This window comes from Mustela lutreola, chromosome 4 (assembly GCF_030435805.1).
Source record: "Mustela lutreola isolate mMusLut2 chromosome 4, mMusLut2.pri, whole genome shotgun sequence".
NCBI classification, from domain to species: Eukaryota; Metazoa; Chordata; class Mammalia; order Carnivora; family Mustelidae; genus Mustela; species Mustela lutreola.
Genome location: NC_081293.1, coordinates 7,353,563 through 7,376,971, shown reverse-complemented (window position 1 = coordinate 7,376,971; position 23,409 = coordinate 7,353,563). Strand labels below are relative to the sequence as shown.

Here is a 23,409-nt window from a genome sequence, read left to right as displayed (position 1 = left end):
AGGCTCTAAAGACAAGTCTATAGCTCCCACATTCCAAAACCTCTACCTCCTTCCTGCCTCCCCACTACCTGGGCTCCCCATCACCAAGCTCCGCACTCACTCCACAAACTGTAAAGTGAAGCGAGCACCTGGGTCTTTCGGTCTCCTTCTCCACACCCCCACCCCACGCACTACGGTCCCCGAAGGCACGGCTAGCAAACCAGTAAGCATGCACTGGGTGAACACGTCTGCAACATGCCCCCGGCATGCTTTTCTAATCTATCTGGCCTCATCCCTCATCTCTGCTTCCTACCCTTCTTCCAGGGATGCCAAAGGAATTAGGGGCTCCCGCCTTCTCGCATGCAGGGTTCTAACTGTTCCCCACAGCACCCTGTGCTTTCCTACAGGGTCCTTTCTCAATCTAGGCCCACAAAGGATTTAGCAAGAATCTTGTGGATCTGTTAAATTCACCCAGGCTTCAGGGCTTCTCGGATGGGTGAGAATTGGTGAATGCCCATCGACCTGACTGGGGCCTGATGGTCATAGGCCTGAAGTCAGCATCAGCATCCGATGCTGGGACCCCCAGGTACTCGCTGGAAATGCAGCATCTCAGTGCGGTTCACACCGAATCTGGATCTGTGTTCTAATAAGAGCCCTGAGCCGGGTTTCTGAACCCCGACTGCAAACAGGATCCTCTTGGGGAGCTTGAAACTTACTGGCGCTTGGGTCCCACCCCACAGCCTCCCACAGCCCCAGCGATGCTAACGTGAAGCCTCAAGGCCACCTGGAGGTCCAATCAGGGGCCTCCGGGGGTTTGTAGGGAAGGCTGAGAGAGGGGTACCCCATCCTGGAGTGCAAACCGGGGATGCAGAACTGGCAGCCCCTGAAGGTCTCGGGAGGAAGGTCACGCTCCAGTACGCATGTGTCACACAGACCTGTCAAGCCCCTGCCAACACTTCAGTCAGAAACCCCCAGCCAGGGGTGCCTGGGTGGCTCAGTGGGTTAAGCCTCTGCCTTCGGCTCAGGTCATGATCTCAGGGTCTTGGGATCAAGCCCCTCATCGGGCTCCCTGCTCAGCAGGGAATCTGCCTCTCCCTCTGCCTGCCTCTCCCCCGGCTTGTGTTCCCTCTCTTCCTGTCTCTCGGTCAAATAAATAAATAAAGTCTTTGGGGGGAAAAAATCATTCCCAGGACACCTGCTGTTCTGTCGGCAGAGCCCATGACTCTCAATCTCAGGGTTATAGGTTTGAGCCCCTTGTTGGCTGTAGAGATTACTTAGAAATAAAATATTAAAAATACACAAAAATAGGGGCACCTGGGTGGCTTAGTCAGTGAAGAGTCTGCCTTCAGCTCAGGATGATCCCGGGGTCCTAGGATCGAGTCCCGTGTTAAGCTCCCTGCTCGGTGGGGAGTCTGCTTCCCCCTCTCCCTGCCACTCCCCCTGCTTGTGCTTTCTTTCTCTGTCAAATAAATAAGTAAAGTAAAAATCTTTAAAAGTAAAAATAAAATTACAAATAGATAAAAATAAATAAAAGTTCATTCCCTTGACACAGCAATCCACCTCTAGAGACCTCCACAAACACAGACTGTATAAACATTAAGCAGACACAAGCTTTGTTTAAAGAAGGAAAAACTAGAAACAACCCAAGTGTCCCCCAATATGAAATAACACATCCACATGACAGTCCCTACAGACTGAGATAAACTTGAAATTACTGACACAGAAAAGCCTCCAAAATACTATGTTCAGATAAAAAAAGGAAAAAAAAGTTGCACAATACCATGCATAATAAGGATACTTTAATAAAAGTGGTAAATACCACTATAAGCACAGGAAAAAAGCAATTATTGTCAAAGGGGAAAAGGGAGTATAATAAGAGACTTTCTTTTTATAATTTCTATTTTTCTAAATATCATCAAAGACACTGAAAGGCTCTTAGAAAAACACACACAATAAAGAACATTCTCAAAGAGCTTAAAAATGTTAGGTAATCAGTGACACTGCCATCATAACAGACACTTTAAATAGAGGCTTTACTTTTAATTTAAAGAAAAACAAAAAATAAACTCTTCTTACAAATTCTATCACTTAAAACATAATTTGGGAATGTTAAACACTAATTTCTAATTAAAAATTACATTCATGGGCTACACCCTGGTGTTGGCCAGTATGAAGTTTCCTTAAATCTTAGTGTTTTATTTAAGCTTAACCATTAATCCTTCCTAAAATTCAATGATTATAATTTAACTTTATAAGGTTAAGCAAGTCTTCCACATACAACCCCATATCACTTTTTCAAATATGAAACATCTGTATCAGTATGGAAATTATAAAAACATATAAATTATACTGAAGGGCTTGATTAAAAGGCTCTCTATATACAGTAGGTACATTTCACTTCCAGAAAGAATACACGCACACAGAAACTTCATCAGAGAGGCCTTTCCATTCTCTTACACATTACACAGCTGTGTTTATAAACGCCATTCTATTATGCATGAACTGAAAAAAAAAGACATATTTTAAAAAGTCCTCGAAGACGCTGGGGAGTGGCGCATGCCCACGTGAGGCACGGGGACCGCCGTCCCCAGCTGCACGGGCACCACTGAGAACAGTCGCTCCCCTCAGAAGGACAAGATGGTCTTGTTAATGATTTCCACCGACTCCTGGATCTCATCCTCCTTGATCACAAGCGGAGGGGCAAACCGGATGATGTCGCCATGGGTCGGCTTGGCCAGAAGTCCGTTATCACGAAGCCGCAGACACACCTTCCAAGCATCATAATCTAAAGAAAAATGGCCAAACACGTGCGCTGATCAGAGACAGGGGTTTTGGGCAGCCCTCGTGGTACAGACGGGCAAGAGCCGCCCGGCGAGGGAAAACTGCCAGGGCCTGCTGAAGAAGGACGCCCGGAGGTGCAAGCTCACTCTGTCCTTATTCTGAAAAATGAGGTCCTTTTTCAGCAAGTGCATAACTAGGTTTGGATGGTACGATCGGACACAAATCTGTTCATTTTTCCAAAAATGAAAAAGACCAGGCTGTCATATTAACCATGAGGAACCAGCGAAAAAGACTTTGGGCAGGACACAGAGAAGTTAGCTGGCAGGGAATGAACACTACTCAAACCCCACGAACACTATACACTCCTCAAACGGATTTGCGTCCTGATCTTGTGAACAGAGACTCTGCTCACTTCAGACGATGATTCCCAACCCTGGCTGTGCGTCCGAGTCACCGAAAGGATACGGCCAATGCCTGGGCCGCCCCCAGACCCATTAAATCAGACTCTCTAGGGGAGAGGCTAGGTTTGGATCAAGTTTTTAAAAGTTCCTCGGGGGGGGGGGGGGGAATAAAATTTAAAAATAAACAAAAAATAAAAGTTCCTCAGGAGGCACCGGGGTGGCTCAATGGGTTATATTTTCGGCTCAGGTCATGGTGTCAGGGTCGTGGGTTGAGCCCTGCAGAGTCTGCTTGAGAGCCTCGCCCTCTCCCTTGCCCCTCCTCTGACTTGCTGCATGTGCTCTCTCTAAAATACATCTTATTTTTTTTAAGATTTTATTTATTATTTGACAGACAGAGATCACAAGTAGGCAGAGAGGCAGGCAGAGAGAAGTGGGGGGGAAGCAGGCTCCCCGCTGAGCAGAGAGCCCAATGCGGGGCTCGATCCCAGGACCTGGGGTTCATGACCTGAGCCGAAGGCAGAGGCTTTAACCCACTGAGCCACTCAGGCACCCTCTAAAATAAATCTTTGATAAAATAAAATAAAAATGAAAAGTCCTGAGGTGATTCTGAAGTGTTGCCAAGGTCGGAATCGCTGCTTTAAAAGAAAGGGTTACCACAGGAAAATCCGGCAGGGAGCCCTTGAGGGCTAGTCCCGAAAAAGCACTGAGACAGCCCACACTCCGGAAGCGCGGTGCGGGGGGGTCTCTGATCACCACCATCGCCCGCACTTGTCACTGTGACCGCTGCTCCTGCCACCTTTACCCACGTGCAAAGTCCAGGAGGGAGGCGGGGAAGACATCGAAGAGGAAGCTTCCCAAGAAACTGCTGTGTGCGGGCTGTACCAGCAGGTAACAGGCCGCCTCCGAGGGCTGTGTCACTAACTCAAGGCAGAGTAACAAGTGACGTCACAAAGTACGTACGTCCTACCTGGAGGAAAGGGCTCCATTTCCAAAGACCATTAACAGAAGTCAGATGAGACTCTGCCCAACAGACCTAGTCAACAATTTCGACAGGGGAACCCAATAACCAGAGAAAACATAAAAATAACATCTGGAGTAAATAAGTTTGTGCCCGTACCTTTGGTTTCTCGAATAACGATAGCATTTAGCAATCCTTTCCCCCTGACGGCAGTGACAATGTCAGACGGCAGCTTCATGAGCTCATTCCTCAGGATATTACCCATTTTTTGTGCATTTTCGGCAAGGTTTTCTTCTTCTAAAACCTGTGATGAAAGAAAAATTACATAAATGCTAATATTGTCCTGTTTCAGGCTGTTCTTTGGAAGGGAAGGGAGCGTGAACAATAAGCAAAAGAACACCACCAGATAAAGACCAGAGTCACTGCACTTTTTTTTTTCTTAAGATTTTATTCACTTTTTTGACAAAGAGAGAGAGAGCACGCGAGAGAGAAAGAGGGAACACAGGCAGGCGTTGTGGAAGAGGGAGAAGCAAGGTTCCCACAGAGCAGAAGAGCCCGATGTGGGACTCGATCCCAGAACCCCAGGATCATGACCAGAGCCAAAAGCAGATGCTTAATGACTGAGCCACCCTGATGCCCCTGAACTTTTATTCCTGCTTTCCAAAGCCAGTATATCAGCTTCATTTTTCTTTTTTTAAGTACACTCCGCATCCAGTGTGGAGCCCAGCATGGGGCTTGAACTCACGACCTGGAGATGAAGACCTGAGACCAAGAATCAGATGCTTGGGCCACCAGGTGGCCCAACCAGTTTAGTTTCTAATTAAACATACAAAGCTCAAACAGAACCTTGCTTTAGTCACAAATCCATCATCAATCTGATTTCACAGCAAAATAAGAGTTAAAATTTGTTTAATGCAAGTGATATCTTATTAGTTGAATAAATCAATGGATTGAATATACTTTAATTTTTAAACTACAATAGTTTCCTTTACTTTTTTCCCTCTAAAAAGCCCTTCCTTGGACATCACATAATTTTGTGCCTTGTGGTAGGTTCCTAAGAAATAAGTCTAAAAGTGTTCAAATCTACACTTTAAAAAAAAGTCGGGGAAGGCGGGGGGGGGGGGGGGGGGGGCGCCTGGGTGGCTCAGTCAGTTAAGCCGCTGCTCAGTCAGTTAAGCCGCTCAGGTCATGACCCCAGGGCCCTGGGATCCAGCCCCATGCTGGCCTCCCTGCTGAGCAGGAGTCTCCTTCTCTCTCTGCCTCTGTGTGTTCTTTCTCGCTTTCTCTCAAAATAAAATTTAAAAATCTTAAAAAAAAAAAAAAAAAAATAGCCCCCAGGCCAGGTCTGGTCACAGAATGAAAGCTCCGAGAACTACCCAAGGCCTCCAGGACGAAAGCCCCAAGTGACTGCAAATCGGAAGACCCCAAAGATTCCCATCCGCTAGACCAAGGTTGAATCACTTTTTGAGAATGCCGCGCCCCTGGAGTCCCTCCTCTGGACTGGTGTTCTCTGATTCCTGGCAATCCTGTTACATTTCTCAGTACGTCCACGGGCTCAAACTTAAAAGTCACATCGACACAACCCAGACAAATGCACACCAGACAAATGGTCTGAAGCGGCCATTACCTCCAGGGCTGCGATGGCCACTCGGCAGCCCAGCGGGTTCCCTCCGTACGTGGAGCCGTGCTCCCCCGGCTTAATGGTCAGCATCACTTCATCGTCACACAACACTGCCGACACCTGCAAGACAGAGAATTCAGGACCAACTGAGTCACTTCCCAGACTAACCGTTCCCACTCTCAGCACGCCGGGAACACAAGTACTTATGAAGCTGGTTTTAAATGTGCCATGAAGGGCGCCTGGGTGACTCAGTCATTCAGCATCTACCTTCAGGGCAGGTCATGATCCCAGAACCCTGGGATCGAGCCTCGCATCGGGCTCCCCACTCAGCAGGAAGCCTGCTTCCCCCTCTCCCACCCGCCCTGTTTATGTTCCCTCTCTTGCTGTGTCCCTCTGTCAAATAAATTAATAAAATCCTTAAAAAAAAAAAAAAATGTGACATGAAGCTTCCACAAACAAGGGCTACACATCTTTCTCTGAAGTTAACCGGGGACTAACTGGTGACACCCCAGGCCCGGTGTGAGCTCGTCAGGCACACTTCGATGGCTCCGAACCAGAGCATTTCAGAACCAAGAGGAAAGCACTTTCTGCAATGACAGAATTTAAGAATTCTTTTCACTTGCAAAGTGAAACGCCTGGTTGAATTGCCTAAAAAACCATGTCATACGCTACATTCAGAGACTTTACAGGCCATCCAGTACCAGTGACTGGTCTGAACAATAAACCCAATGAAGAAGCTACGACAAAACACTACTTTTCCCCAATCTCTGCATGAATCAGTCATGGCTGTAGACAACTGGTCACGCTAGGTCTCCAAACAATGGGAAAAAACACAGACTTCTACAGAAGTTCTTCTGGGGTAAAATCTTTCCATCCAAAACAGACCCCACGGCAAATTCCAAGGTACACGCACGTCTCCCGTTCAGGTTAACTAAGCCTATCAAGCCCCTGGAACCCTGAAATATTTCTATTACACATTCCAGGTGTCTTGCAGTGCACTTTTTCCAGGGCCCTGTGAAGGACAGACTTCACAGGAGCAGTGACTAGAGAGAGAGGCTGAACCTTCAACTCACAGGGTATAGGCCACCGGAAAGGGCCTTTCCCAGAAGAACCACATCAGGTCTGACGCCTTCATAATCCACAGCCAGCCACCTGCCAGTTCTGGCCAATCCTGTCTGTATCTCATCGGCAATAAACAGAACCTGTTGGGAAACAAGAGAATACGTTCATTACTGATTCTGTTTCCCCAGGGCCAACAGTGAACTCTTCCCCACACAAATCTGGCATTCTGACATTCCCTCAGATTTATGAGAATCTTTTAATTACCAACATAATCTCAGCAGCATCCTATAAAAATCTGCAGACCCACAATTACCTCCTGTATCAGTCCACACCCTCCCCAAGGCCCATTCTGCCCTATTCGGCAAGGTTTGGATAGAACTACTCTCTGGGAAGACATTAACTCACTTGCTTATTCCAAACATGTATTAAACAGTTACTTCTTAAGTATGTACTAGCTTGGTGAGAAGAGGAAGGCAGCAGAGGGATACAACCAGGGGCCTGGGGAAGCTCCCACCACAGGATGCGGGAGAGGGGAGGAAGGAACAACCTTTGGGCCCGGGAAGTCTGCAACTCTGCCTGGGCCCGGGCTTGGCCGGTTTCCAGAGCTAGCAAAAAGAGCGCTTCTGTGCAGGCCACTGATAGAGCATACTAGAAAGTTCTGAAGCTCTCAGAATGAAGTCTCCCCCTAGTGGAAAAATGATGTCATCGCCGCTTCCACCCTAGCAGCCCAGCCCTAAGCAAGGTAGGCAGGCGGAAGGTGGGTGACCTGGTGCTGGGTGCAGAGCTCTCGCACGCCCATCAGGTAGCCAGGGTCCGGAACGACGACGCCCGCCTCACCCTGAATTGGTTCTACCATGAACGCCGCAACGTTTGGATCCTGAAGAGCACGCTACCAAAAAATATGAATACGTTTTAGTAACTTTCTTTTAAACCTATTTGGTTAAATAGGCTAAAAATGGCTTAAATCTGAAATCACACACTGCATATATTTTTACGTTAAGTATGCAAATTAAGTTTCCATACTAACTTATATCTGATGTCAAAGTATAACATATCTGGGTGGCACGGGCGGTTGGGCATCCGACTCTTAATTTTGACCCAGGTCATAGCTGGGGTCTTGGAACTGAGACCACAATCAGGCTTTGCACTCCAGGCAGAGTCTGCTTGGGACTCTCTTTCCCTCTCCCCCTTCCCTACCAACATGCACACTCCCTCTTCTCTCTCTCTTAGAATAGATGAATAAATCTTAAACACACACACACACACACACACAAAATATAACATTTCTTATACTCAGTTACCAAAAGCTCCAAATACTTGAGCTTTAATCTACTCTATCCAATTTTTGTACTTTTTTGTTTTGTTTTTTTTTAAGATTTTATTTATTTATTTCACACAGACATAGAGAGAGAGCACAAGTAGGCAGAAAGGCAGGCAGAAGGAGAAGAAGCAGGCTCTCTGCCAAGCAAGGAGCCCGATGCGGGGTTTGATCCCAGGACCCTGGGATCATGACCTGAACCAAAGGCAGCCGCTTAACCAACTGAGCTACCCAGGCACCTCTTTCTTTTTCTTTTTTTAAGATTTTATTTACTTGACAGAGAGAGAGAGAGAGAGAGAGCGTGCACGCACAAGTAGGCAGAGCGGCAGGCAGACGGAGAGGGAGAAGCAGGCTCCCCACTGAGCAGAGAACCGGATGTTCTATCCCAGGACCCCAGGATCATGACCTGAGCCGAAGGCAGATGCCTAACCAACTGAGCCATCCAAGCACCCCAAAAACATAGCTTTTAAAAGACATTTTCTGACTCTTTTTATTTTAGAAGTCCTCCACTCATAATTTTAAAAGGCTAGCTGAAAACTGAGTAATTTTATCTAATAAAGTAATTAAACATACACTATCCAAATCACTTATGCAGGACACGGAGGGAAAGTAGCTGGTTCTCAGGATTAGACCATAGTACCTGACCTCCCCGTGCTGGAAACTAACTGGCCATTCCAGAGACCAGTCTGAAATCTTGGCCCAACTTACATTAGACAGACATTCATTACAGTCCCACATCTATTTTCAATCCATACATTCAATAAATTTCATTTACATTTACTCTAAGCTAAAGCACTGTGGCGCTAAGTGTGATACCTCAAGAGCGGGCAGATCATTATATGGAATGATTTCAAAACCGGGCATAAATGGTCCAAAACCATCATAACTGCTTGGGTCTGTGGAACTGGAGATAGCAGACAAAGTTCTCCCCCAGAAGTTTCCAGCTGAAAAGGAAAAATAAACAGACATTACTTTAAACAAACCCCCAGATTTAATAAGCACTGTCCCCAAAAACTACCTTAGTAAGTTTGATTTTTTTTAAAAATGCAAGTTTGGGGCGCCTGGGTGGCTCAGTGGGTTAAGCCGCTGCCTTCAGCTCAGGTCATGATCTCAGAGTCCTGGGATCGAGTCCCACATCGGGCTCTCTGCTCAGCAGGGAGCCTGCTTCCCTCTCTCTCTCTCTGCCAGCCTCTCTACCTACCTGTGATCTCTCTCTGTCAAATAAATAAATAAAATCTTTTAAAAAAAAATAAAAATAAAAAAAAATAAAAAAAAATAAAAAAAAATAAAAAAAAAAAAAAATGCAAGTTTGCGGGGCGCCTGGGTGGCTCAGTGGGTTAATAAGCCTCTGCCTTCAGCTCAGGTCATAATCTCAGGGTAATGGGCTCGATCCCAGGGTCCTGGGATCGAGCCCCGCATCAGGCTCTCTGCTCAGCAGGGAGCCTGCTTCCACCTCTGCCTACTTGTGATCTCTCTCTGTCATATAAATGAATAAAATCTTTTTTAAAAATAAAAAATAAAATAAAAATGTGGGTCTGCCTTATAGAGCTTCCAGTGAGCTTTCACTTGTTAAAATAAAACCAGATATTAGGGAAAGAAGAAAAAAGGAAAAAAACCCTGATATCAAACATCATGGCTCACACAACCACCAAGGCCTGCCCTTGCCATGGCTACTTTAGGCACTCCTCTACTGAACCTACGACTGTAATACACAGCCCCAGAGGATAAACACTTGTTTTTTTGTTTTTTTTTAAGATTTCATTTATTTATTTGACAGAGAGAGATAGCAGAGATGGAACACAAGCAAGCGGAGTGGGAGAGGGAGAAGCAGGCTTCCCAATGAGCAGGGAGCCCGATGCAGGGCTCGATCCTAGAAGGCTGGGATCATGAGCTGAGCCGAAGGTGAATGCCTAACGACTGAGCTACTCAGGCGCCCCAACACTTGTCTTTTCTTTCAGTAATCTCAAACCCTAACAACTGAGACACGGTGCATTTATAATAGTAATAAAAGAAAAAGAATACCCTTTGTGGGAGAATTAGTATTATCCTTTCAAACACCCAACACTAAAGAATGAACTTAAAATTTCATCTTCTGAAACACCCTCAGGCAATCTAAACATTCAATTTTGCCTTCCTTGGTATTATAATGCACCAAATGACTGATACTGTTCTTTGTTCAGGAACATCTTTTTATCCATTAATTTATTTCATTAATAAGTTTAAGGCCCTACTATGTAGGTTAGGCATTGTTCTCAGTGTTGGGGATAAAAGGGGTCATCATGGAGCTTGCTTAAATGCCAGAGAAAAGAAACACCATAACCTGAATCAGAGTAAAGCAAATGCATAAGGTAATTTCAAATGGGTTACATTCAAGCAAGGGAAGAAACAATGTAGAATAACAACAGAGAGGCTTGGGGGCTCCCCTACTTTTTTTTTTTTTTTTTTTAATAGCTTTCTACCACCTCTACCAGCACCAACTCAGTTAACCCAGTACTGAATTACTGTATTTTGGCATAAAGCATCCCTAACCATCACTCTTGCAAAGGATCTCTCTCCTATGACGGACCCCCACTCTCCTTGTCCACCAGTCACAGCACACTGATAGGACCACGCTTGTTTGCGAGAAAAGGCACCAGGGGCGCCTGGGTGGCTCAGTTCAGTGATTTTATGATTTTGGCTCAGGTTATGATCTTGGGGCTGTAGAAATGAGCCCCACGATGGGCTCTTAACTGGGCCTGAAGCCTGCTTAAGATTTTCTCACTCCCTCTGCCCTTCCCACTGCCTCTGGAGTACTCCCTCCAAAGAAAGAAAGAGAAGAGAAGAGAAGAGAAGAGAAGAGAAGAGAAGAGAAAAAGAAAAGCAACTGCCCCCATCAGACCAGGTGCTCTCCTCCGCGTAGGCCCAGCAGCCTCCTCTGTGGCTTACTCTGTAGGTGTAAGGCAATTTCAGTTGGGAACGGCCTTTCTGTCTCTACCCCACTGACTCACCAACTGCTTCAGTACTCAGGAGAAAACACCTTTGTACCTTTTGCTAATATTTAAGAGACTAATACAGTCTATAAGAATGACATTGACCAGAAATGCCACTGTTGTTTGCAAGAAACAGTTATGCTGGGGCGCCTGGGTGGCTCAATCCTTAAGCGTCTGCCTTTGACTCAGGTCATGATCTCGGGGTCCTGGAATCAAGCCCTGCATCAGGCTCTCTGCTCAGTGGGGAGCCTGCTTCCCGCCCCCCCTCTGCCTGCCTCTCTGCCTACTTGTGATCTCTGTCAAATAAATTTTAAAAATATGTAAATAGGGATGCCTGGGTGGCTCAGTGGGTTAAGCCGCTGCCTTCGGCTCAGGTCATGATCTCAGCGTCCTGGGATCGAGTCCCACATCGGGCTCTCTGCTCAGCAGGGGGCCTGCTTCCCTTCCTCTCTCTCTGTGATCTCTTCCCTTCCTCTCTCCTACTGTGATCTCTCTCTGTCAAATAAATAAATAAAATCTTTAAAAATATATATGTAAATAAAACAATAAAAATAAAAGTTTTATTTATTTGAGAGGGAGAGTGTGTATGAGAAGAAGGGGCAGAGGCAGAGGGAGAAGCAGACTCCTCGCTGAGGGCTTCGATCCCAGGACCCTGGGACAATGACCAGAGCCGAAGGCAGAGGCTGAACCAACTGAGCCAGCCAGGTGCCCCCCGCACTTTATTTTTTTAAAAATGAAAATCAGAACTTTACAAAAAAAGTCAGAACCTTTCAACTGAACACCATTATAAAGATTCCAAGGGTCAGATTACATCACACAGAGGAGAGACCAGTGGTTCCAGAGAGAAAGGGCGGGGGGCACGGATGAAATCGAGGGCCTCAAGGGCACACTCAGCACAAGGTGCACTGAGGAACGCACAGAACTGCTCCATCACCACATTATACACCCCCAACTAACAGGACACTGTATGGTGATTATACTTCAATTAAAAAAAAATGAGTAAAAAGTACTAGTTATAACAAGTAAGAGGGCAAAAGGAAGCTTCTGGAGGTGGTATAAAGGGTAGCGGCATAGACTGAGACGGTGGTTTCATGGGTGAACACCCATCTCTGAGCTCAGCAAGTTGTCCACATTAATTACACACACATTTTGGTACATCAAAAATTAAAAGGAAAATTTAAATAAACAAATAAAATGCCAATAAGGGGTAGGGTGGGGAAGAGGAAATACTAGCAAGGCAGGGGAAGGGCAGAAGGAGAGAGAAAATCTTAAGCAAAGGATTCCATCATCTGAAGTAACTCTTCGTCTCCTGAATCAGTATCCACGTCCTTCCTCTCAACCATTCCCAGGGCAGCTGCAGCCCTCCTCTTCCAACAGCTTTTGAGGACATGATACAATACTACATCAAATACTAAGATGCAAATTCCATATCACACCTAGGACATGGCCCTACTCTAACACAACACAAAATCAACAACCTGCCAAAAATGCTCTACCATCTAATTAATTACCATCTATGAAAAAATTCTGATAAACGGATGATAAATAAATCATATAGTCACTCACTTTAGGGAGTGAGGAATAGGAAGTCACTTAACAGGAAAAAAACCCATTTATGTAGAAATCTGCAGAAAGAGCCCCGGAAAATCTCTCAATTTTTATGAAACATTTAGCAAATAATGTATCACAGATGAGCAAACACTGGAAATACTCCAGTGATAATGAAACAGTAATGATATATGCTGACATCACAAAGGTTAATGCTGAATTTCACATACCTGCAAAAATAATCTTCGCCTTGTACTTTGGAATACCCTTAACGGTATATCCCCACCTACGAGCAAGTTTGCAAGCCGTCTCTCCAGCCTCTACTCCTATTCAAGAGAGAAAATTTTTCAGTTTAAAAAAAACATTTTAAATTATCAAAAAGTAGTACGATTGTTTTCTTGGCTATTTAATGTAAAAATGAAATATTTTACCTGTATTCATAGGAAGAACTTTGTGGTAGTTGAAAAGTTTAGTAACATACTCTTCGTATTCACCAAGCACGTTATTATAGAAAGCCCTGGATGTTAAGGTCAGTTTGTCTGCTTGACTTTTCAAAGCGTTCACAATCTTTGGGTGGCAGTGCCCTTGGTTGACAGCACTGTAAGCACTCAGGAAGTCAAAGTATTTTCTGCCTTCTACATCCCATACATAAATACCTAAATATATAAAGAGAGTCATTTTAGAAAATCAGTGAGCTACGTAAAGTTCAAAGATTAAGACTGTTGGCAAGCCTTCTGAATACCCACACATGAACCTTTACTTTATAATACACAATTGTGGCTAATCATGTTTTAGCTCAAGCATAGTCAGGTTGGTTAAAAATAATCTGATTTATAAGGAATTCTATTTTATATGCCCAGCTTGAAATTACATATTTAACAAGAACACCATAACATGAAAAGTTTTATAAACTCTGGAGTGACACCCTCACTCCTAGAAAATTGGGGTTTGGAATTTAAAATCAGAAGTTATACATAACCGAAAAATCGTGATTAGTTTTAACTATCAACAGAAGGAGGAAGAGAAAATATATTTCCAAATCGCACACCCATCTGCTAAGGGTCTAGTATCCAGAACACTTACAACTCAACAACTAACAACCCAATTCATGGGTTCGGTTAAGTGGCTGCCTTCGGCTCAGGTCATGATCCTGGAGTCGCAGGATCGAGCCTAGCATGGGACTCCCTACTCAGTGGGGAGTCTGCTTCTCCCTCTCGTTCTGCCCCCGCCTTGCTCCCCCATTCCTGTCCCCCCTCTCTCTCTCTCTCTTGCTCTAACAAATAAAATCTTTAAAAAAAAGACACACAAACACAATTCAAAAATGGGCAAAGAACATGACTGGACATTTCTCTAAAGACATACAAATGACCCAAAAGCACATGAAAATCAAGTTGCTTCAGTATCTCAATCACTATAGAAATGCACATCAAAACCTCAGGGATAGCTTCCACATTCGTAAGGATGGTTGAAAGAAAGAAAAAAAGAGAACAAGTGTTGGCAGGACAAGGAGAAACCACCACTTGTGTATACTGTAAAAGGCGCAGCAGCTGTAGCGAATGGCCAGCACCTCCTCAGCAAGTCACACAGGAAGTTACCATCCACAGCCAGGTACATACCCCAAAAGAGTGGAGGACAGGTGTTCACACAAAAAGCCATACACAAACGCTCAAGAGCAGCACTACTCACAACAGTCAGGAGTTGGAAACAACCCAAATGTCCATGAGCTGACGAATGGATGAACGACACACAGTCTACCCGCGTGAGGAAGGATTATTCAACCGTAAGCAGCAACGGACTACCACCACACGCCCCAACACGGCCGCCTTGAAAATGTCACACTAAGTCAGAGAAGGCAGACACAGAAGCCCACATGCTGCGGCCGTTCCGCCATCCAGGACAGGCAAATCCACAGACGGAGTCAAGGTCAGCAGCTGCCAGGTTCTAGGGAGATGGGAGACTGCAGAGTGACTGTTTAATGGGTGTAAGGAGTCCTTTGGGGGTAATAAAGTCTCAGGACTAGCTAGAGGAGATAGCTCTATGGTACTGTATATGTACTTAATGGTGCTGAATTGAATGATTAAAATGGTAAATTTTAAGTTATGTATGCTTTAAAAAAAATTTTTAAGTTGACTATAGATATTAAAATATATTGGGCAGCTGGGGGCGCCTGGATGGCTCAGTGGGTTAAGCTGCTGCCTTCAGCTCAGGTCATGATCTCAGGGTCCTGGGATCGAGCCCCACATCGGGCTCTCTGCTCAGCAGGGAGCCTGCTTCCTCCTCTCTCTCTCTGCCTGCCTCTCCGCCTACTTGTGATCTCTGTCTGTCAAATAAATAAATAAAATCTTAAAAAAAAAAATGCCTTTAAAAATATATTGGGCAGCTTACCAGCTAACTTTTACCATGTATTTTACATACTGTCTTAGGTGCTGCTGAGCCTTATCTCATCAAAGAAAACCTATTGAAAAAACAAAACAAAACAAAAAAAAACCTAAAAGTGTGACCATCCTACAGTACAAAGATATGGAAAGAGATGCTTGGATTTAGAATCAGCCCAAGCTGGCACATACAGAACCAGGTCTTGACCCCAGGCACTCTGCTAGTACAATTAACATTTTTTTTTTAATTTTATTTATTTATTTGACACAGAGAGATCAAGAGTAGGCAGAGAGGCAGGCAGAGAGAGAGGGGGAAGCAGGCTCCCCGCTGGGTAGAGAGCCGATGCGGGGCTCGATCCCAGGGTCCTAGGATCATGATCTAAGCCGAAGGCAGAGGCTTAACCCAATGAGCCACCCAGGTGCCCTAGTACAATATTTTTACTAACAGTTCCCAAATTTGTATTATAGAAGTCTAGATTTTCAGCTGTTCAAAATCTAGATTACAGTGGTGGTCCTAAATAAATACAGCAAATGATAAAGATGTGTAATACTCTTATATATCATCTTCTGGCCCAAAGCTAAGTAATAAACTTTGGTTTTATTAGGTTAAGGCTGTTATTTCAAAATGTGCATTAAATCACCACTTGGCAAATATCAGTAATCATTTTCAGGTAGAGAATAATTAATGGATGCTAAAAGTGTGAGTAAAAGTTTGCAGAATCTCAAATCATGTCCCCACAAGATATTCGAAAGGGCAAAACAGTATCTCTGCAGTGAAGAAGGCTGGCAGTCACTACCTCACCAGCCAACTTTCCTTAAGGATCTTACATTCCTTCCTGGCAATGTCCATCATGACGAAGACTGAAGGAGTTCACCTCTGTATTCCCCACAAGTACCTAAGACAGCAAGCACTAGACACTCATTAAATGTTGAATTAACCATATCTGCCACATAGAAATGCATCTAGCAAATGTACACTGAAAAAATTTAAAAGCAATTTTTATAAAAAGTTTCAAGCAAAAGGGAGAAGGGGCATTGGATTAATTCAAAATGTACCTTTTCCTCTCTCCAGGGCTACAGGTAAAGGGTGGTAGTTGTGTGCCCCATACTTGGACTCTCGCTCAAAGATGTAATCAGAAGATGGAGGACCTTGGATTGTCCTTTTAGTCGCAACAGATGTAGCAGAAGCCACTGAGGAATGAACTCCACGACGAAGCACAGCGATGGTCTGCAGATGAGCTAGTCTGGAAAACATCGTGCCCTTCAAGTAGAAGCACCCACCTGTTCAAAAAAGGAGAGAAGGCAGTGAAAGTAAGAGTCTTCCCAAAGTCCGTGTCTGTCAGCCCATCACGTGTTGAGTATTTACTGAAGTCCTCCAAAGAATCAAGAAAACAAGGGAGAACAAAGACCCAGTCCTTGTGATGGGAAGCTTAAGGGAAATAAACGTGGACATGTTTAGACTCAAACCTGATAAGGACTACAGCAGGATGTGCACGAAGTACTAGAAGTAAGGAGGCCAGGATAATAGGTAAGAAAACCAAGAAAAACTATGGATGGGAGGTCAGAGGCTTTGACTGTCGCATTCTTCTGTAACACTCGAGAGGTTTTTCTTTTTCTTTTTTGTGACAGAGATCACAAGCAGGCAGAGAGGCAGGCAGAGAAAGAGGAGGAAGCAGGATGCCCGCTAGCAGAGAGCCCGATGTGGGACTCGATCCCAGAACCCTGAGATGATGACCTGAGCCGAAGGCAGAGGCTTTAACCCACTGAGCCACCCAGGCGCCCTTCGAGAGTTCTTTATTAAGCACACATACTTTTTTTTAAGCCATCGGTGCTGAGAGTACATCAAGGCCAAGGAACTCACCCTGGGGACTCAGGCAAGGTTGCACAGCAGAGGAGCTGGAGAGGTGGTACCTGATCTTGTGGACTGAGCAGCTGTTATAAAGGGACTACTGTGGGGCAGGATCCGTTCAGATGGGCAGACCCCCCCCCCCCCCAGCATACAGATCAAATCAGGGAAGGAGGCAGAATCAGCCCCACACTGGGCTCCCTGCTCAGTGGGGAGCCTGCTTCTCCTCCTCCCATTGCCCCCCCTTCCCGCTGCTAGTGCACTCTTTCCCTCTGCCTAATAAAAAAATAAAATCTTACAAGTTGCCAGGGGGCCCCTGGGTGGCTCAGTTGGTTAAGCTTTGGACTCTTGGTTTCCAAACAGGTCATGATCTTAGGGGCGGGGCTCCTCGCTCAGCACAAGTCAGCTTGTTCCTCTCCCTCCCCCTCTGCTCCTACCCCCTCACGCAAAGGGAGGTAGGGGCTCTCTCTCTCTCTCTCTCTCTCTCTCTGAAATTAATAAATAAATAATTTTTTTAAAGTTGCCACACACTAAGCACACTTAACTATGTCTATATTTTTTCTTATTTTTTGTCTATACCTATTTTTTAAAAAGACTACTTAAGTCATGTTTAGACAGAGTTCTCTGAATGACAAGCCAAATCACACAACCTCCTAGCACTCAATGTGAGCTGCCAAATTAGCAAAAACTTAATACTTGGAGCTTGGCTTACTTCCCTTTCAGCTTGGCACAATGTGGTAAATCCAGTATGTTCAGGAATTCACAGTTACTAAACAAAATCCAGCACTCCGTTTGCCCAGACTCACCGACTATCCTTTCTTCCCACGGTTCAGATGAGAAGACAGATTTTTAATCTGAGTTCCAGGGATGGTGTTCAGAGGGTCCAATAACTCCTGAAATAAAATGCAGAATCATTCGCATAAGTTTTTTCTCCTAAGGAGAAAGTCCCTAGCTCTCACCAGGTTTTATCTGGGAGAGGAATCTTATATAGGAACTAGTAGACATGGGACAGTGGCTAGTAAAATGCAAGGTCTAGCTATACAAAATGATACAGAACTTCCCTAAAATACTACTGTGAAGTCTAAAACCTATTTCTTGGCCTTTTATGCTCTGAACGCAGTAAGAATTAATGTTCTATTTGACCAACTAAAAAATTAACACAATTTCTGCCTTGATCAAATTAGCAATAAAACATAGCATTCCTTCATGGTACTCTGAACTAAAACCCCTTTTGAAAAGAACTACAGGGGTGCCTGGGTGGCTCAGTCAGTTAAGTGTCTGCCTTCAGCACAGGTCACGATCCAAGGGTCCTGAGATGGAGCCCCACATTGAGTCCCAAATGGGGCTCCCTGCTTAGCAGGGAGCCTGATTCTTCCTCCTCTGCCACGCCCCCTGCTTGTGCTCTTTCTCTCTCAAATAAACAAAATATTTTTAAAAAGAAAATAACTATAGCCATTATCACAGCCTCTGAAGGGTGTGTACTCTTAGACCAGTAACTTCACTCCTAAAATCCTATCATAAATACTCAGGAATGCAGAGAAACATTCATGCATAAAAGATGTTCATCAACAGGAGAATGGATAGACATAATCGCATACATAACAGCATGTTGTCATTTAAAATCACTGTAGTATAACAACACGGAGAAGTGTTTTTGGATGTGGTTAAGTGAAAAAATATATACGATATGTTCAAGATTATAAAAAAGTCACATAATGAAAAAACTACCTGAGAAGGCACAAAAATGTTCAGTTATTATCTTTCTACTATTCTGTATTTCCCACATTTATAATCAGAAAGAGTTGTTACAAGTGAAGCTGAATGTCTGCCTAGGTTGTCACATTCGATAGAGAAAAAGCTTAGGCAACATACAAAACAAAACTAAGGGGAAAGGAAGTGTTTGAGAAGCTATGAGAAAACAGTCTGTGGTTAAAAGAAAGGCAGAAGTCATTTCCCCTAGGAAGTACAACCTGGATTACAGCAAGTAGGTCTAGAAGTTTATTTGTATGAGACGGGGTCCAATTCTAAAATAAAAACTACTCTCCGTAATGATTTTGCTATTAAGGTCTGCAGCTTTGTGACTAGAAGCTTGCAGAGATGCACTATGAAATGAACTTACGTACTAAAAAAAAAACCTAAATACCCTCTTATTTAGCATTTTTTTAAGCTCAACTCCAAATGTGGGGCTTAAACTCAAACCCCAAATCAAGCATCACATGCTCTACCAACTGAGCCAGCCAGGTGCCCCCTAACTGGCATGGCTTTTTTTTGTTTGTTTTTTGTTTCAGATCTTATGTATTTATTTGACAGAGAAATCACAAGTAGGCGGGGGGGGGGGGGGGGGGCGCAGGCTCCCTGCTGAGCAGAGAGCAGTATCGCAAGTGAGAGGAATTTTTGAAATTATCTAAATTCAACAGTCTTCATCTTTCATTTTTTTTTTTCTAAGATTTTATTTATTTGACAGATCACAAGCAGGCAGAGAAAGAGGAGGAAGCAGGCTTCCCGCTGAGTAGAGAGCTGGATGTGGGGCTCAATCCCAGGACACTGGGATCATGACCTGAGCTGAAATCAGAGCCACCCAGGCGCCCCAATGGTCTTCATCTTATACAAGAAGTTATTTGCTCAGCTAATTTGCAACAGAATTGAGATAAAATATCCATTTATCTGTGAAGTTCAGTCTTACTGAAAAAATAACAACTTACTGATAAAACAGTAACATTCAAACATTACCATACTCATTCTTAAGGCTTTTAAAATGAACTCTGGATATTCAACTGGGAAAAGTCCTGCAGTAGGTATGTGATGATGTAACCAGAATCTGTACAAATACTTCTAAAGAACCTTCTGGGGCACTTGGGTAGTTCAGTTGGTTGGGCATCTGCCCCTGGCTCAGGTCATGATCTCAGGGTCCTGGGATCAAGCCCCACTTTGGGCTCCCTGCTCAACAGGGAGCCTGCTTCTCCCTGTCCCTCTGTGGCTCCTCTCTCTCAAATAAATTAAATCTTTAAAAAAAATTTTTTAAGTACACTGTACATTAACTAACTGGAATTTAAATAAAAACTTATTTTTAAAAAGCTCATTTCATTAAATTTAATGGCCTTCAAGAGTCAAAATAGTATGTGTAGCCTGACCAGTCCAGGCTGTTGTCATGTGGTTAACCAAGGCCCAAACTGGGGGCGGGGGGAGGGGGGGCTGTTCGCACAGGGGAGGGCAGCAAACTGCTACTGACAGAAAATTTTGACATTGTTTTCAGTAACCTACATAATTCACAAAGCCCTTCTTCAAGCTATTTTACTCCCATCTATCTAGTCTATCTTGTCTCCATGAAAACATACCTAAAACAGAATGTCGATAAACAGCTGCATTTTGAAAATTCATCTAATTTAGCATGCACTACGAAATACTATTTTTTTTAAATATCTCTAAAAGAAAAACCAGAAGTTGTTCAGCAAAGCTCATCAAGCCACTTAAAGGGGCACCTGGGTAGCTCAGTGGGTTAAGCCTCTGGCTTTGGCTCAGGTCATGAGCCTGGGGATCAAGCCCCACATAGGGCTCTCTGCTCCTCAGGGAGCCTGCTTCCCTCTCCCTCTTCCTCCCTCTCTGCCTCCTTGTGATCTCTCTCTCTCTCTCTGTCAAATAAATAAAAAAAATTTTTTTAAGATTTTATTTATTTGAGAGAGAGAGCGAGCATGAAAGGGGTGAGGGGGCAGAGGGAGAAGCCGGCTCCCCGAGCAGAGGACCTCATGTGAGACTTGATCCTGGGACTCTAGGATCATGACCTGAGCCGAAGACAGTTGCTTAACCCACTGAGCCACCCAGGTGCCCTTTTTAAAAACTTTTTATAAAAGCCACTTAAAATATTCCACTTGTAATTTGGCTTTCCTATATTGGTCATATATTTACTTTTCTTGAGGTAACCATTCACAAATACAGGTTTTTTTTTTTTAAGTTCTGCCAAGAAAAATTTGTTGGTTTGGGGTTTTTTTGTACGTAATCTGGCTAAAATTCAACTCAAGTGCGTCATTGGCACAAACATCTTAACCATTACTATTGAAAAAGGACTGGCTCTGCCAGACAACACCCTCCACACACCTCCAAAATCTAGTCCATTCCTATTTTACTTTTTTTTTAAGTGGGCTCCACGCCCAGCGCAGAGCTCACGGGGGCTTGAACTCAACCACCTACAGGTCAAGAGCTGCCTAACTGACTGAGCCATGCAGATGCCCCAATTTCTCTATTTTAAAATATATGAGGGGCGCCTGGGTGGCTCAGTGGGTCAAAGCCTCCGCCTTCGGCTCGGGTCATGATTCCAGGGTCCTGGGATCAAGCCCCACGTCAGACTCTCTGCTCAGCAGGGAGCCTGCTTCCTTCCTCTCATTGCCTCTCTGCCTCCTGTGATCTGTCTGTCAAATAAATAAAGTCTTTAAAAAAATAAAATAAAAATATATGAGATTCAGGGGTACCTGGTGGCCCAGCTGGTTAAGTAGCTGCCTTCAGTGGGGTCATGATCTCAGCGTCCTGGGATCGAACCTCACCTCATCCCAGCTTGGGCTCCCTGCTCAGCAGTGTCCCACCTCCCCTTCCCCCTCCCCCTCTCCCCACCCCCAACTGCTCACGCTCGTGTTCCCTCTCTCTTCCTCTGGCATAAATAACAAAAAAAATTTTTTTAAGTACATTTATTGGGCATGTGGTAGGCTCACTCGTTTGGCCATCTGCCTTCAGCTCTGGTCATGATCCCAAGGTCCTTGGATGGAGCCCAGCATCAGGCTCTCTGCTCAGCAGGGAGTCTGCTTCTAGCTCGGACCCTCTCCCCCCACAACTTCCTCAAATAAATAAAATCTTCTTTTAAAAAAAAGATTTTTCTCTTGAGTGCTAATATATGCAACTGTTGGATCACCACATTGTACACCTGGAATTAATATAACACTATTTTAACTACACTGGAATTTACATTTTTTAAATGGTTCATTTAAAAAAAACAATAACAAGGGGCGCCTGGATGGCTCAGTCGTTAAGGATCTGTATTGGGCTCAGGTCCATGATCCCAGGAGGCCTGGCCCCTGACTCCTTGCTCAGCAGGAAGCCTGCTTCTCCCTTCCACCACCACAACCCCCGACCCCCGCCCCAGGTAGTCTCTTACTATTTCTCCTCTCTCTCTAATAAATAAAATCTTTAAAAAAGAGGAACTCTACTTTCATACTTGCATCTTTTTCATAATCCGGAACTAGATTCTCTGAAGATGAAACCAAGATATTCTAATGAAAGAAGTCTATTGTTTATTTCAAATAGGTAAGATAAAGAAATTGGTTTACATAAATAACACTTCCAGGTTCCAACTGAGAGAACCAGTTTACCTACAGAAACTTACAAACCCAAAGAGACTTAGAATTGCGAAAATTACAGATTAGTAATTTATTAAACCCAATTCATTTCAAACACGCCTGCTTTCCTCCCTGAATTTATCACCTCCCTTTATTTACCTAAGAGGTAAAACAGAAACCAAGTAGGAAGAGTTACAAAAGGTGGAGACCACAGGTTCCTGAGAAAGAGTGCCCCACTGATTTCAACCAGAACTTACTGATGCTCGCAAAGACCCCTAAGGATGAAGTCTTCATGCTCAAAACCCTGTTGGCCCCAATCCCTTGACACCATCCAGTTAGTCTGCACGTTACTACAGATAAGGCTCTACTTCTGTAATTTTTTTATTTGGACAGATTGGAGGGAAAAAAGATGTTGGGGGCGGGGGAGAGATAAACAGATTGGGGGCAGGGCCCAGGCGCTACCCGGAAGGATTCGAACCCTTTTCAAGGGTCTCTCTCCATCGGGGCCCTCCACCCCATTACGAAAGTCACCCGTTAACTGAGCAGCTCCCCCACATCCAGAATGCAGCCTTCCGGTAGACCTCGGGAACCCAGGGTCCCCGAGGTGCCCGCAGTGCCCGGAGCCTCCTCCCCACGCGCCGGCGCCCAACACCTTCTCCCAAACCCGAAGGCGCGCAGCCAAGGCGCTGGGGGGCTGCGGGCCGGGAGGGCCGAGGGCCGAGGGCCCAGGGCCGAGGGCCAAGGGCCGGCCCGGCTCCGCCTGCCCTGGCAGGCGGAGGTGCCACATCCTCAGCGTCTCTCAGCCTCCTGCCTCCTTCGCCCGCCCGCCGCTCCCGGCCGGGATGCGCCGCGTCCCCGCCCGCCGAGGCTGCGCGCCCGCCCGCTGCCTCTGCCCCGCGGTGCCCGCCGCCCGCCACCTAAAACGGCCGCAGAGGCGGAGCCTGCCCCCCGGTCGAGGCCCAGCGCGCCCCCTCAGCCCGTTCCCCCACCCCCGGACCCCCGACCCGGGACTGCAGCCGCCCGCGTCGGCCGCCCCGCCGGCCGCCGGCCAGGACACCCCGGTCCCGGCTCCAGCCGCGGCCCCTCCGCTAGCGCGGATACCTGGCTGGGCCTCCGAAAGCCGCCCGGGACACGCGTCGTCCCCAGCACAGCAGCGCGACGGCGGCGCGTCACAGAGCCTAAGACTCGGCTTCCGCCCCGCCCCCGGGGCGCCCTCGCCATCCATTGGCT

At 45.4% G+C, this 23,409-nt stretch overlaps 1 protein-coding gene across 1 annotated transcript; it reads right to left on the bottom strand.

Moving 5' to 3' along the window:
* Nucleotides 1-1,761: 1,761 nt before the first annotated feature.
* OAT (ornithine aminotransferase) lies at nucleotides 1,762-23,386 on the bottom strand. The gene is made up of 11 exons (XM_059172904.1): nucleotides 23,281-23,386; nucleotides 17,665-17,751; nucleotides 16,069-16,293; nucleotides 13,069-13,293; nucleotides 12,868-12,963; nucleotides 8,937-9,064; nucleotides 7,569-7,691; nucleotides 6,814-6,942; nucleotides 5,747-5,860; nucleotides 4,279-4,423; nucleotides 1,762-2,764 (listed from the first exon to the last, which is right to left on the bottom strand). Exons 3-11 carry the CDS (start codon nucleotides 16,265-16,267, stop codon nucleotides 2,604-2,606), a joined length of 1,320 nt encoding a protein of 439 aa, XP_059028887.1. The 5' UTR covers nucleotides 16,268-16,293; nucleotides 17,665-17,751; nucleotides 23,281-23,386; the 3' UTR covers nucleotides 1,762-2,603.
* Nucleotides 23,387-23,409: the final 23 nt, after the last annotated feature.

Coding starts and splice junctions, on each gene's coding strand:
- OAT (XM_059172904.1), bottom strand. CDS start 16,267: ATGTTTTCCAGACTAGCTCATCTGCAGACCATCGCTGTGCTTCGTCGT. Junction 13,294..16,068: donor AGCCCTGGAGAGAGGAAAAG/GTACATTTTGAA, acceptor TTATATATTTAG/GTATTTATGTATGGGATGTA. Junction 7,692..8,936: donor ATGATCTGCCCGCTCTTGAG/GTATCACACTTA, acceptor ATTTTTTGGTAG/CGTGCTCTTCAGGATCCAAA.